The following is a 14,079-nucleotide window of genomic DNA, read 5'->3' on the forward strand; positions in this document are numbered from 1 at the left end:
ATTGAGAAATGGAGGTGTTATTCTCCTGCTCAGAAAAATAGCAGACATGGTAGGGTGGGGAGGTGTATATGATTAGCTTTATTTTAGGCTTGCTGCAGTTTCCTGAAGCGCCAGCCTATTGTATGATAAAAACTAGCCTTGACCAATGTGACATTTATATGTGGAAAAATTTCAGATTTGTAAAGCCTTCTTTGAATGTAATGCCTAGACTACTAGAGTGAACTTTAATTTTGCTTCAGAAATAATAGAAAATGTCTAAATATAATTTTTTTGTAAAATATGACCTCATTTTGTTTACAAATGGTGGATTCTACATTTTGCAGATGTGTCTTGCTGAATCAGGGCTCTCTTATCCCTGCCATCGACTTACAGTGGGAAGAAGATCTTCACCTGCACAGACCCGGGAGCAGTCTGAAGAGGTAAGCATGTTTGCTAGCTTTTCATCAAACATAACGTCTGTCCTCCACTCACCTGCCCACTTCCTATTCTCTTTTATCTGCCACAGCAAAGAATAGGTAGAGTTAATGTAGCATGAATAACATTTCAGTAAATTCTTAAAGGCGGAAACTTTCCGAGCAAAATTATTGCTAATGTGCTTCTTCTTGTTCTATAAGTTTCATGTTTCAAACAGACAGAATTGGGGTGGATCAGCTGAAATGATTTTTACTTAGAATTGTCAGGCTAACAAAGGAATTTTTTAGTTGCTGACTGTATAGTAGACTACATTTATTAGAATTCATTCTGAAGGTCCTTTAACTCATTGAGCTGGATCACATTGTGTGTGCCAAACATTGTCCTCAATACTAGGGAACAAAGATGAATAACAATGTACCTATACCAAGGTGCTCAGAGTCAAAGGTGATACATTAGTAAACCAATAATAATGGCAAATGTAATAAATGCAGTGGCAGCAGTGCATTACAGGGTGCTGTAGAAACAAAGAGGAGCAAGGAGATTGAACATGTTTATATATGTGGTATGCCTGTATGTGTCTTTGCAGGTCTGAACTATTTAAAAGGCAGAATCTTTTCCTTGGGTACAATAGCGCTGTGTCCAGCCATGACTCGGGTATAAGGGAATGAGAAAGACAGCCTGGACATTGCAATTTATCAGTTTTAGAAGTATTTTGGGGGACTTACTGGTCGTCCAGTGGTTAAGACTCTGTGCTTCCAGTGCAGTGGGGGCAGGTTCGATCTTTAGTTACCCCATGGGAGCTCTTAGTTTTGGCACGTGGTGTCTAATTCCCAGACCAGGAATCATACCCCAGGCTCCTTGAGTTGGAAGCATGGAGTCTTAGCCACTGGACCACCAGGGAAGTCCTTCAAAAGTTTAAATTAGTCCAGTAAAACCTTTTCCATTTACATTCTATACAAAATATGGTTGCAAATTTTTATTTAAGCTTAAATATTTTGGACATTATGGAAGCTGCCACAAAACCTCTCCCACTATTCTCTGAATACGTAATTGCATCATTTAAATATGTAAAAGAGAAAAAGGGACTGAATAACTGAAGTTGTAATCTATGATCATCCTGTGAAAATGACAATTTGCTACTCAATTTTTGGAAATCCATAAGGAAGGAAGATTTTCCCCCCACTGTAAATACTACTATACTATTTCTTTAGGTTTCTAAAAATGTTAATTTCCTTTAAAGAGCCCACACCATTTTTTCCAACACTATCTCGCTAATTCCTCATGAAAGGAAAAATAATATTGAGTTTCACTGCTTGGCAGAAACTGCCAAAAACAATTTATTGAAATATTTCCTTTTATTGCTTGAGTATACTTTTAATGGCTAAAGTAAGTTATGGCTTCAACCCTTTAATGAATAAATCTGCTAATATTAGGAAGCCAACTAGCTCCATCCAGGATTCTTAATGATTTTATGATCTAAGAGGTGACAGTTACCTGTTTCATTTCATTTCCTTTTCTCACCCTCACCATTATATGTGTTATTTGGGCATTCCGTTCAGTGGAGTGTGTGGCTCAGCTGGTAAAGAATCTGCCCACTGTGCAGGAGACCTGGGTTCGATCCCTGGATTGGGAAGATCCCCTGGTGAAGGGAACAACAGCCCACTCTAGTATTCTGGCCTGGAGAATTCCATAGACTGTATAGTCTATTGGGTCACAAAGAGTCAGACGTGAATGCGGGACTTCCACTTTCACTTTTCACTTTCAGTGGAAGGAATTCAATGCCATAAATTGAGGAAAAGCGTATTAGAGGGTGGCATACACTTTAGATTAATTAAGGAAGAAAGTAGAGTGGGGTTAGGGAGCTTTGTAAAACTGAGAGAGCCACAGCCTTGGGGATATCTTTAACTCTGATTTTCTGGGATGAGTCCATTATTTTTCCTTCCCTGGCTAAGTAAATATACCACTTCATCCAGTGGTGAGAAATGGGAAAGGAGCTGTGACTTGGTTTTTATGTTGTCATAGAATTATGAAACTGGAGCAATTTTTTATTTGACTTATACTTGCCCATCCATTTATTCCTCATTTATTTAAACATTTTTTCAATGTCTTCTACATGCCAAACATTAGGATCCCAGTCTTTGTGCTGGAAGAGCTCACACAAAATAATATCTGCATTTTATCTCTAATGGCAGGGTTCTGTCCTCATGAGGCAACTGGTTCCATTGTTGAGCATCTCTGTTGGTATCTGCTGCTGCTGCTGCTGCTAAGTCACTTCAGTCGTGTCCGACTCTGTGCGACCCCATAGATGTCAGCCCACTAGGCTCCCCCATCCCTGGGATCCTCCAGGCAAGAACACTGGAGTGTGTTGCCATTTCCTTCTCCAATGCATGAAAGTGAAAAGTGAAAGTAAAGTTGCTCAGTCATGTCTGACTCTTAGCGACCCCATGGACTGCAGCCCACCAGGCTCCTCCGTCCATGGGATTTTCCAGGCAAGAGTGCTGGAGCGGGATGCCATTGCCTTCTTTGCTGTTGTTATCTACCCTGTATTAAATCAGAAGCTCTGACTGTGTAGAACTGTGTAGAACCCAGTGGTTCTACTTCTTTCCTCTTGTTTTAACCCTTCTTTTACATGACTTTGTGTGTTTCAAGATAATTACCACTTTGCTATTGACTGTCTTCAGCCTTGCGTTAGGAAGAAGATATTTGAGACCAGTAGTTAAATTCAGGTTTTGCATTTTATGCATTGTACTTATGTGTTCTTTAACTGGCGGAATTTTCTTTCTTACATCGTCCTTCTAACCCTGCAAATATATTTTCCTTATAATTAATATTTTCCCATTTCTTCCCATCTTCCCCTTGTTCCTGAGCTCCCTTTCAATGCTTATGTGCATGCTAAGCTGCATCAGTAGTGTGACTCTTTTGCGACCCTGTGGACTGTAGCCCACAAGGCTCCCCTGTCCATGGGATTCTCCCAGCAAGAATACTGGAGTGAGTTGTCATGTCCTCCTCCAGGGGATCTTCCCTACCCAGAGATCGAACCCACATCTCCTATGTCTTGCACATTGGCAAATGGGGTCTTTACCACTAGTGCCACCTGGGGAGCCCCTCCCTTTCAACGACCTTTCCATATTTCTAGGTACCTTAGCTAGGTACCTGTCTTTCCTCATCCCAGCTGCTTGGTTGGGACATTACAGGGACCCCTGGCTGGACCCAGGTTTTTTGAGAGTTGTCCAATCCTCAGTTGATAGTGTAAGAGTAGGAGGAATACTCCAAGAATAGCAACAACAAAAATAAAATCCCAAGTTTAAAATATAGTTAATGTGAAAACTATTGATTCGTAATTTCAGTTAAGCAGACATCTATTGAATACTTACTGTGCTGATCAAATGAATATAAACTGAAATTTTCATATTATGTAATTAATGAGAAAGGTGAGATAAGCATAAGATACTAGAGAAACACACTTATGGGGAAAGGGGTGCTATAACTTTCAAGAATGTTTGTAGGCAAAAGCCTTGTCTGCCTTATCTACCTCTGTAGCTCTGCTGCTGCTGCTAAGTCGCTTCAGTCATGTCCGACTCTGTGCGACCCCATAGACAGCAGCCCACCAGGCTCCTCTGTCCCTGGGATTCTCCAGGCAAGAATACTGGACTGGGTTGCCATTTCCTTCTCCAATGCATGAAAGTGAAAAGTGAAAGTGAAGTCGCTCAGTCGTGCCCAACTCTTAGTGACCCCATGGACTGCAGCCTACCAGGCTTCTCTGTCCATGGGATTCTCCAGGCAAGAGTATTGGAGTGGGGTGCCATTGCCAACACCTAGTAAAGCTCCTGGTATATACCAGCCACAGAATAAATACTTTGTGAATGAATATTTTTTAAAAAAAAGAAGAAGAGGGGGAACTAGAGCAATTTATATCCATATCAAATGAAAATGAAAAGAATGAGTCACAGCCAAATGAAGAAACATGGATTAGTATTCCATTTGGAGGAAATCGCATGATTTGATACAGTGAATGGGGAGACCTAAGTGCAGTTTGGTATTCATGCAAAATAAAGTGGGAGACAAAGAAAGATAAGAGATGAGACAAAGGTGAATAGGTTTTTATATCTCAAGTTGGAAACTGGAACTCTGGGGAGCCAGAAGACTTTTAAGTGGAGGGTGATTTTTTTTTTTTTTCTCCCAAATGGACATTTTAGAGAAAAACATTTTGACTGCTGTGCAGAGGCTAGATGTAAGGGAAGCAAGACTAGAGACAGAGAAATCAGATATGAATCTGTTGTACTAGTATAGGCAGAAGATAATGAGATCCTAAACTAGAACATCACTAGTCAAAAAAGAGAAGGAAATAGATTCAGGATATATTTTGGAAGGAAAATCAGTAGGACTGGTGACAGACAGGATCTGTGGGAGAAGAAAGAGGGAGAGGGTAAGAATACCTAGATTTTGGCTTAATTGGCAGAAAAGATTTATTCAGTAGTTATTCAGTGAATTCTGATTACATCTTTACCCCTGACACTGGCATAAGTGTTAGGAATATGGCTATAAACAAAAACAGTCTTTCCATAAAGGAGCTTGTTCCTAACTAAATGAAATTGAATGCACATAATTGCCCAAAATTTGTGTTTCAGTTTTTTTTTTTAATGTATATATTTTATTGAAGTATAGTTGACTTACAGTGTTTCAGGTGCTCATCAAGGTGATTCAGTTAATACAAATACACATATATTATTTTTGAAAATTTTTTCCATCATAAGTTACTATAAGATATTGACTATAGTTCCCTATGCTATACAGTAAACCTTTGTTTCTTGTTGCATATCTATTTTTTAATAAGAAATATAGCATTCTATTCATACTAAGCCAAACAAGTACAACCAAAATGTCATAATTTTTTTAGTTAGGCAAAAATTCATAAGCTTTCTAAAATATATATATATATTATACATATTTATATATGTGTGTGTGTGTGTGTGTACAAAAGCTTTTATAATACATTTGATAAAGCCTTGAAGAAGAACATCAAAAAAAAGATGGAGAAATTGGAGAACATAAACTAAATGAGAGGAAACACTGAATATGAAATAGAAAAAGTGAAACAAACTAGATAAAAGATCATCATATAGTCCAGTTATTTTTAAACATGACTGCTCATTAGAAACATAAATACGGAGCTCTGGAGAAAAAGCAATACCTAAGCATTTGTATTTTTCAAAAAATTTCAAGATAATTCTGATATGCATCTGGATTTTAAAAAGTGATTACAGGTTTGTCTATTAGATCCTAGTTTATTCTAGTTTAGGTGATATAGAGTTCTATTATTTTTCTGTTGACCAATCATGATACAATGGTATTACATGAGTAATAGTTACAGAATCACAGTAGTAAAACATGTTTATCAGTTTTCACAATCTATAGCCAGACAAAAAATAAAAGTCAATTACAATTGCAAGCAAGCAAACAAAATTAGCTTAACAGTATAAAATAATTACATACAGTTTGGGCAGATCAAGCAGAGTGATGTGGTAAGTGGAAGTGCATACATCCACATGTTTTCTTTCACCCAGTCATTTAATCCATTTACATTTAAAGTAATTATTGATATGAATGCTCCTATTACCATTTTCTTAATTGTTTTGGGTTTATTTGCTGTAGGTCTTTTCCTTCTCTTGTGTTTCCTGGCTAAAGAAGTTCATTTAGCATTTGTTGTAAAGCTGGTTTGGTGGTGCTGAATTCTCTTAACTTCTGCTTGTCTGGAAAGCTTTTGATTTCTCCATCAAATCTGAAGGAGAATCTTGCTGGGTAGAATATTCTTGATGGTAGGTTCTTCCCTTTCATCATTTTAAATATATCTTGCCATTCCTTTCTGGCTTGTAGAGTTTCTATTGAGAAATCAGCTGATAGCCTGATGGGAGTTCCCTCTTATGTTATTTGTCATTTTTCCCTTGTTGCTTTTAATATTTTATCACTGTCTTTAATTCTTATCAGATTGACTACTATGCGTCTAAGTCTGTTTCTCCTTGGGTTTATCCTTCCTGGGACTCTCTGCTTCCTGAACTTGGTTAACTATTTCCTTTCCCATGTTTGGGAAGTTTTCAGCTATTATCTCTTCAAGTATTTTCTCATGTCCTTTCTCTCTCTCTTCTCCTGCTGGGAGCCCTATAATGCAATAATTGATGCATTTAATGCTGTCCCAGAGGTCTCTTAGGCTGTCTTCATTTTTTTTTCCCCATTCTTTTTTCTATATTCTTTTCTGTGGCGATTATTTCCACCATTCTGTCCTCCAGGCCATTTATCTGTTCTGCCTCAGTTATTCTGCTCTTGATTCCTTCTAGCCTATTATTCATCTGTTTGTTCTTTAGTTCTTGTAGGTCTTTGTTAAACATTTCTTGAATCTTCTCAATCTTTGCCTCCTTCTTTTCCCGAGATCCCGGATCATCTCCCCTATCATTATTCTGAATTCTTATTCTGAGTTCTGTCTCCACTTCATTTAGTTGTTTTTCTGGAATTTTATTTTGTCCCTTCATCTGGGACTTAACTTTCTACTTTGTCATCGTAATTAACTTTCTGTGATATGTTTTTTGTTTTAGCCACTGTGAGACTGTGCTTCTTCTGTCTGCCTTCTGATGGATGAGTCTAAGTAGCTTGTGTGAGCTTTTTGATTAGAGGGACTTGCTCTGGTAGACAGGGCCTTGCTTAGTAAAGCTTTAATCCAACTATCTGCTGATGGGTGGGGGTTGCACTCCCTTCCTGGTAGTTGTTTGACCCAGCCCTGTACAGGCTCTAGGTTGCTCCACCAGGAACCACAACCACCATGGAGAACAGTGTGGAGATTCCTTAAAAAACTGGAAATAGAACTGCCTTATGACGCAGCAATCCCACTGCTGGGCATATACACTGAGGAAACCAGAACTGAAAGAGACACGTGTACCCCAATGTTCATCGCAGCACTGTTTATAATAGCCAGGACATGGAAGCAACCTAGATGTCCATCAGCAGATGAATGGATAAGAAAGCTGTGGTACATATACACAATGGAGTATTACTCAGCCATTAAAAAGAATGCATTTGAATCAGTTCTAATGAGGTGGGTGAAAATGGAGCATATTATACAGAGTGAAGTAAGCCAGAAAGAAAAACACCAATACAGTATACTAACACATGTATATGGAATTCAGAAAGATGGTAACAATAACCCTGTATATGAGACAGCAAAAGAGACACTGATGTATAGAACAGTCTTTTGGACTCTGTGGGAGAGGGAGAGGGTAGGATGATTTGGGAGAATGGCATTGAAACATGTATAATATCATATATGAAACGAGTCGCCAGTCCAGGTTTGATGCACGATACTGGATGCTTGGGCCTGGTGCAATGGGACAACCCAGAGGGATGGGATGGGGAGGGAGGAGGGAAGAGGGTTCAGAATGGGGAACACGTGTATACCTGTGGAGGATTCATGTTGATATACAGCAAAACCAGTACAATATTGTAAAGTTAAAAAAAAAAATCCATCTAAGTTGACCCAGCTCTGGTGTTATGGGCTCTATGGTAAGGTTAATGGCAAACTCCAAGAAAGTTTATGTCAAGGGGACCTTCCAGTACCTGTCCCTATGTGTTGAGCCCCTGCCAACCCACAGCTGCACAGGAGGCCCTCCAACACTAGCAGGTAGTTTTGGTTCAGCCTCCTGTGGGGTCACAACTCCTTTCCTCTGGGTCTTGGTATGTGCACAATTTTGTTTATGCCTCCCCTCCAGGACTGGAGTCTCTGTTTCCCTCAGTCCTCTGGAAGGCCTATAATCAAATCCTGTTGGCCTTCAAGGCCAAATTCCTTGGGGGTTCCCAGTTCCTTTGTTGGATCCCCAAGCTGGGAAGCCTGGGAAGGTTCTGTGAAAGTTCAGAACCTTCACAATAGTGCAAGAGCTTCTTTGGTATTACTGTTCTCTAGTCTATGGATCAGCCACCCGGCGGGTATGGGGTTAGATTTTATCGTGATTATGCCCCTCTTACCATCTCACTGTGGCTTCTTTCTTGCCTTTGGACATGTGGTATCTTTTTTGGTGGGTTCCAGTGTCCTTCTGCCAGTGGTTGTTCAACAGCTAGTTGCAGTTTTGATGCTCTTGCAGGAGGAGATGTGCACATGTCCTTCTACTCCGCCATCTTAAACTGGCTCTTTAGTCACGTTTTGATCTCTGCATACAACTGAAATGCCTAAATGAAAAAGTTTCAACCAGACACACTGGTTTTTATTAAAACAAAGTCTCTTTCTTATTTTCCTCACTCCCAGGGCAAGACAATTACTTAAAAACTTAGCGTATGGTAGCTGCCTCGGGCTCCAGAGGTGGCTGGGCGTCACAGTAGGACTGGGCGGCCAGGTGGGAGGTGAGGGAGGGGGCTCAAATAAGACAAAATCTGTTTATTCCAGTCATTGAGGGACCTGCTGTTCTTTGAAACTGTCCCAGTTGATCTGATACATCAAGATGTTTATGATCCTTTTGACTGTTCAAATTAGGGTATTTTTATATCAGCATCAGATTTTTTTACCCTAATTTGTCAGCTGAAATGTTTGTTGTTAAGAGTCTATGTTCTGCCTATTATCTTGATCCTACTCCAACTAGCCTCTCCGTACAACATGGGAAGGGTAAGGACTCACTCTTGCATTTTTAATCCCCTATCTATTGGTTCCTTCTCTTCATTCTAAATATTTATATATATTATATATATAATATATATACTCTCATCCTAAATATGTATATAATATATAAATACATATGCATTATATAAAAATATATATTATGTTTTATTTATATTATTGTATTATAAATATATATATTACATATATACCCACTCCAGTGTTCTTGCCTGGAGAATCCCAGGGATGGAGGAGCCTGGTGGGCTGCCGTCTATGGGGTCACACAGAGTCGGACACGACTGAAGCCACTTAGCAGCGGCAGCGGCAGCAGCATTACATATATATATTCTATTCCTTCAAATTTAGCTTCCCCCTAAAGCTTTAACTCATCTGTTCTTTTATTCACAGCCAAGCTTCGTAATCTGTACTAAATGACTCTATTTCTTCATTGTTTGTTTTATTAATTCACTACAGCATGGCTTCTTTCTGTTATGTGACTAAAATTGAATTTAACTGTTAAGAGTCAGATAATAGTCTTTGGGAGATCATTTAAGATGGTGGATCCTGAGCTTACCTCTCTCACAAGCACACCAAAATCACAACTGTATGCAGAACAACCATCAATGAAAAAAAGTAGAACCTATCAGAAAAGATCTCCTCCAACTAAAGACATAAAGGAACTAAAATGAGATGGGTAGGAGGGGCAGATTCATGACATAATCAAGTCTCATAGCCCCAAGTCACAAACTGGAGAATAATTATATTGCAGAGGCTCTCATAGGACTGAGAGGTCTGAGCCCCGTGTTGGGGTCCCCAGGCCAGGGGTCCTGGCATTATATATTTGTGTGTATATGTATTAATATGTATAGTATTTTACATATGCACACGTGTGTGTGCTCACATACACAATGGAATACCTCTCAGCCATAGTAAGGAATGAAATTTTGCCATTTCCAGCAGCATGGATGGCCTTGGAAGTTATTGTGTTAAATGAAATAAGACAGAGAAAGACTAATACTATGTGATATCACTTATGTCTGTATTCTGAAAAACACAACAAACTAGTGAATATAACAAAAAAGAAGCAGACTTACAGATAAAGAGAACAAACTAGTGGTTACCAGTGGGGAGAGGGCAATGAAAGTTGCTCACCTGTTTCTGACTCTTTGCGACCCCATAGACTATACAGTCTCCTTTCCCTTCGGGAAGAGGGAAGTGAGAGCCAGAATACAGGTAGCTGACTAAGAGGTGAAACTAGGTTGGTGCAAATGTAATTCTGGTTTTGGACCATGAATTTTAAGTCATTATAACTAGGCTCAAACACATCTTTATTAATCAAAATAAGAACCATTACAATCAACACACTTTTGCCAGTGAGAAATAAGTTTATTCCTGTCACATAAAAATCCATGCTTCAGTATTTGACGAACTCTTAGAAAGCATTTTCTGCCTCCTGCTGGCTGTGGAAATATTTTCCCTGCAAAAAGTTGTTGAGATGCTTGAAGAAGTGGTAGTCAGTTGGTGAGAGATCAGGTGAATATGGTGGACGAGCCAATACTGCTTAGCCTAATTCGTTCAGCTTTTGAAGTGTTGATTATGCAACATACGGTCAGGTGTTGTTGTGGAGAAGAATTGGGTCCCTTCTGTTGACCAATGCTGTATGCAGGCATTGCAGTTTTCGGTGAATCTCATGGATTTGCTGAGCATACTTCTCAGATGTAATGGTTTCTCTGGGATTACGAAGATTGTAGTGGATCAGAAGGGCAGCAGACAGAGACCATGACCTTTCTTTGGTGCAAGTTTGGCTTTGGGAAGTGCTTTGGAGCTTCTCAGTCCAGTTAATGAGCTGACTGTCACCAGTTGTTATATAAAATACACTTTTCGTCACAGGTCACAATCTGATTGAAAAATCGTTCATTGTTGCATAGAGTAAGAGAGACAACACTTCAAAATGACAATTTTTTTCATTTGCAGTCAGCTTATGGGACACCCACTTATTGACCTTTTTCACCTTTCCAATTTGCTTCAAATGACAAATGACCTTAGAATGGTCTATGTTGAGTTCTTTAGCAGCTTCTCATTTAGTTGTGAAGAGGATCAGCTTCGATGATCCTCTCAGTTGGTCGTTGTCAACTTCCGATGGCCAGCCACTACATTCTTTGTCTTCAAGGCTTTTGTCTCCTTTACAAAACTGTTTGAACCACCACTGCACTGTACATTCATTAGCAATTCCTGGGCCAAATGCGTTGTTGATGTTGTGAGTTATCTCTGGTGCTTTATGACCCAATTTGAACTCAAATAAGAAAATCACTCAAATTTGCTTTTTGTCTAACATCATTTCCATAGTCTAAAATGCATATAAAATAAACAAAAAGTAATAATTCATTAGCAAGACAGATAAAGCAAGAAATGCACATTAAAATGATGTATAACATAATCACACTTATTTAAGAACATATTCATTCCAGTATCAAATGGCAAAGTTCAGTAGTGCTAAACCAAAATTACTTTTGCACCAACCTAATACATTCTCGGAGAAGGCAATGGCAACCTACTCCAGTACAATCCCGTGGACAGAGGGGCCTAATGGGCTGCAGTCCATGTGGTCGCTAGGAGTCAGACACGACTGAGCGACTTCACTTTATTTTTTCACTTTCATGCATTGGAGCAGGAAATGGCAACCCACTCCAGTGTTTTTGCCTGGAGAATCCCAGGGACGGGGGAGCCTGGTGGGCTGCCGTCTATGGGGTTGCACAGAGTCAGACACGACTGAAACGGCTTAGCAGCAGCAGCAACAACAATACATTCTACTAAAACTCTCCATAAATACTTTAATTCCTGATGAAGTTCTTCAACAAATTACCACAGAGATTTTACTTGAATATGTCCAGTGATCAGGAACTCATATTCAGAAAGGCAGTTTTCTTTTCAGAAATTAAATTACTTTTGCACCAACCTAATACTATGTATAAAATAAGCTACAAAGATATATTATACAACACTGGGAATATAGGCAATATTTTACAAATATAAATAGAATATGCTGCTGCTAAGTCACTTCAGTCGTGTCCGACTCTGTGTGACCCCATAGACTGCAGCCCACCAGGCTCCCCCGTCTCTGGGATTCCCCAGGCAAGAACACTGGAGTGGGTTGCCATTTCCTCCTCCAATGCATGAAAGTGAAAAGTGAAAGTGAAGTCGCTCAGGCGTGTCCGACCCTCAGCAACCCCAGGGACTGCAGCCCTCCAGGCTCCTCCATAAATGGGATTTTCAGGCAGGAGTACTGGAGTGGGGTGCCATTGCCTTCTCCGAAATAGAATATAACCTTTAATAATTGTGAACCACTATATTGTACACCAGTAACTTTTATAATACTGTACATAAACTATATTTAAATAAAAAAACAGTTTGGGACAGAAAAAAGTAGATTTTATAAAATGCCATACTACACCATATCTTTTCATTTTCACAGCCACCTTTGTGTCAATATAAGTCACCCTCTGCCCTAGTGATGTAATGATGCTTGCCTAGAGTCATATAGAAAATGGCAAAATATTCAACACCTATTCTTTTGTTTATAAATTCAGGATCCTTTATCCTTTTTTTTTTTTTTTTGTCATACCATAACTGCCTTGTACTTAATTCTCATCCTTCTGAATCTGTTTACATTTCTTGTCTTCATTGAGATTTCCTCAGATCTTACGTCTCGGATTCTTTCTCTTAATTGTCTTCCTAATCTTTGATAGTTTTCACTTCATCTCTTTTTCTTCACCAGTTGAAATATATTCTATAAACTTTTATCCCTATTGTTGTTCTTTTTTTTTATTTTTTACCTGAATGATCTTATTCATTTCTATAACCTCAGCTATTATTTATCTGCTGATTATTTCCAGATCTAAATCTTTTCTGGACCTCTTTCTTGAGCTCCTAAAAAGATTTTTTTTCAAGTTGCCTATTAGATGTTTTTCCTTGGATGTCCTACCGCTTCCTCAGATGTATTCTGAGAACAGGCCTCAATATTCTTCCTTCCCTGACCTTCTGGACCTGACCTTCCCTACCACTCAGTTACCCAAACTAGGAATTTGGTTTTACATGCCTCTTCCACTTTTTTAAAGTTTCAAATCTAAATGATGAACAATTCTTATCAGTTCTATTGAAGTATGTTTTAAGTTTGTCCCCTTTATTAAATTCTCACTGCTATTAAGGTATAAACTCTCAAGTCCTTGCACTTGGAACATTGAAATAAGTATCCCTTCTCATGTCTTCTGATCAATTCTGCCATATGGTACCAAATCACCACAAAAAGACACGTATGCATGCACGCGTGTAGACACACACATCCATCCATCCATCAGAGTTGTTCTCTGAACAGTCGTGTCCTTGAAAATCGTTAGTGATTTCCCTATTGCCATCAGAGTAAAGTCCAAATTCCTAAGTATGCCAGTTTGAGTGCTATAATCTAGTTTCCTGAAAACTTCCTTGCCTTGTAGCCAGTCCATATTCCACTTCCATACATTGAGCTGATGATTTAGTTTATTTTTTGTAATTTTTTATTGATTTTTTTAAGATATCCAATTTCTTGCTTGTGTTTTTTCTCTCCCTAGAGTACAGCTCCCTCCCCAACAATCTTCCATTACACACTCTCCACAGCATTGATATCTTTTTTAAGTGAAAGTTGCTCAGTCGTGTCCAACTCTTTGTGACCCCATGGGCTGTACAATCCATGGAATTCTCCAGGCCAGAATACTAGAGTGGGTAGCCTTTCCCTTCTCTAGGGGATCCTCCCAACCCAGGGATCAAACCAAGGTCTCCCGCATTGCAGGCGGACTTTTTATCAGCTGAGCCACAAGGGAAGCCCAAGAATACTGGAGTGGGTAGCCTATTCCTTCTCCAGTGGATCTTCCCGACCCAGGAATTCGAACCAGGGTCTCCTGCATTACAGGCGGATTCTTTACCAACTGAACTATCAGGGAAGCCCAAGCATACCTGTAAAATAAAGCAGCTAGTCCTAAAACCTTATGTTCACATTAAAACCA

The 14,079-nt window shown here is 39.2% G+C and overlaps 1 protein-coding gene across 4 annotated transcripts in view; it reads left to right on the forward strand.

The window, feature by feature from the left end:
- The window catches only part of FAF1 (Fas associated factor 1), a 498,425-nt gene that overhangs the window by 325,765 nt on the left and 158,581 nt on the right, over positions 1-14,079 (forward strand). For all 4 annotated transcript variants that reach the window (XM_061412021.1, XM_061412019.1, XM_061412022.1 and 1 more), the window contains one exon: positions 324-419. In XM_061412021.1, coding sequence (XP_061268005.1) covers positions 324-419 — 96 coding nt within the window. The remainder of the gene's footprint in view (positions 1-323; positions 420-14,079) is intronic.

This window comes from Bos javanicus, chromosome 3 (genome assembly GCF_032452875.1).
Source record: "Bos javanicus breed banteng chromosome 3, ARS-OSU_banteng_1.0, whole genome shotgun sequence".
Classification (NCBI taxonomy): domain Eukaryota; kingdom Metazoa; phylum Chordata; class Mammalia; order Artiodactyla; family Bovidae; genus Bos; species Bos javanicus.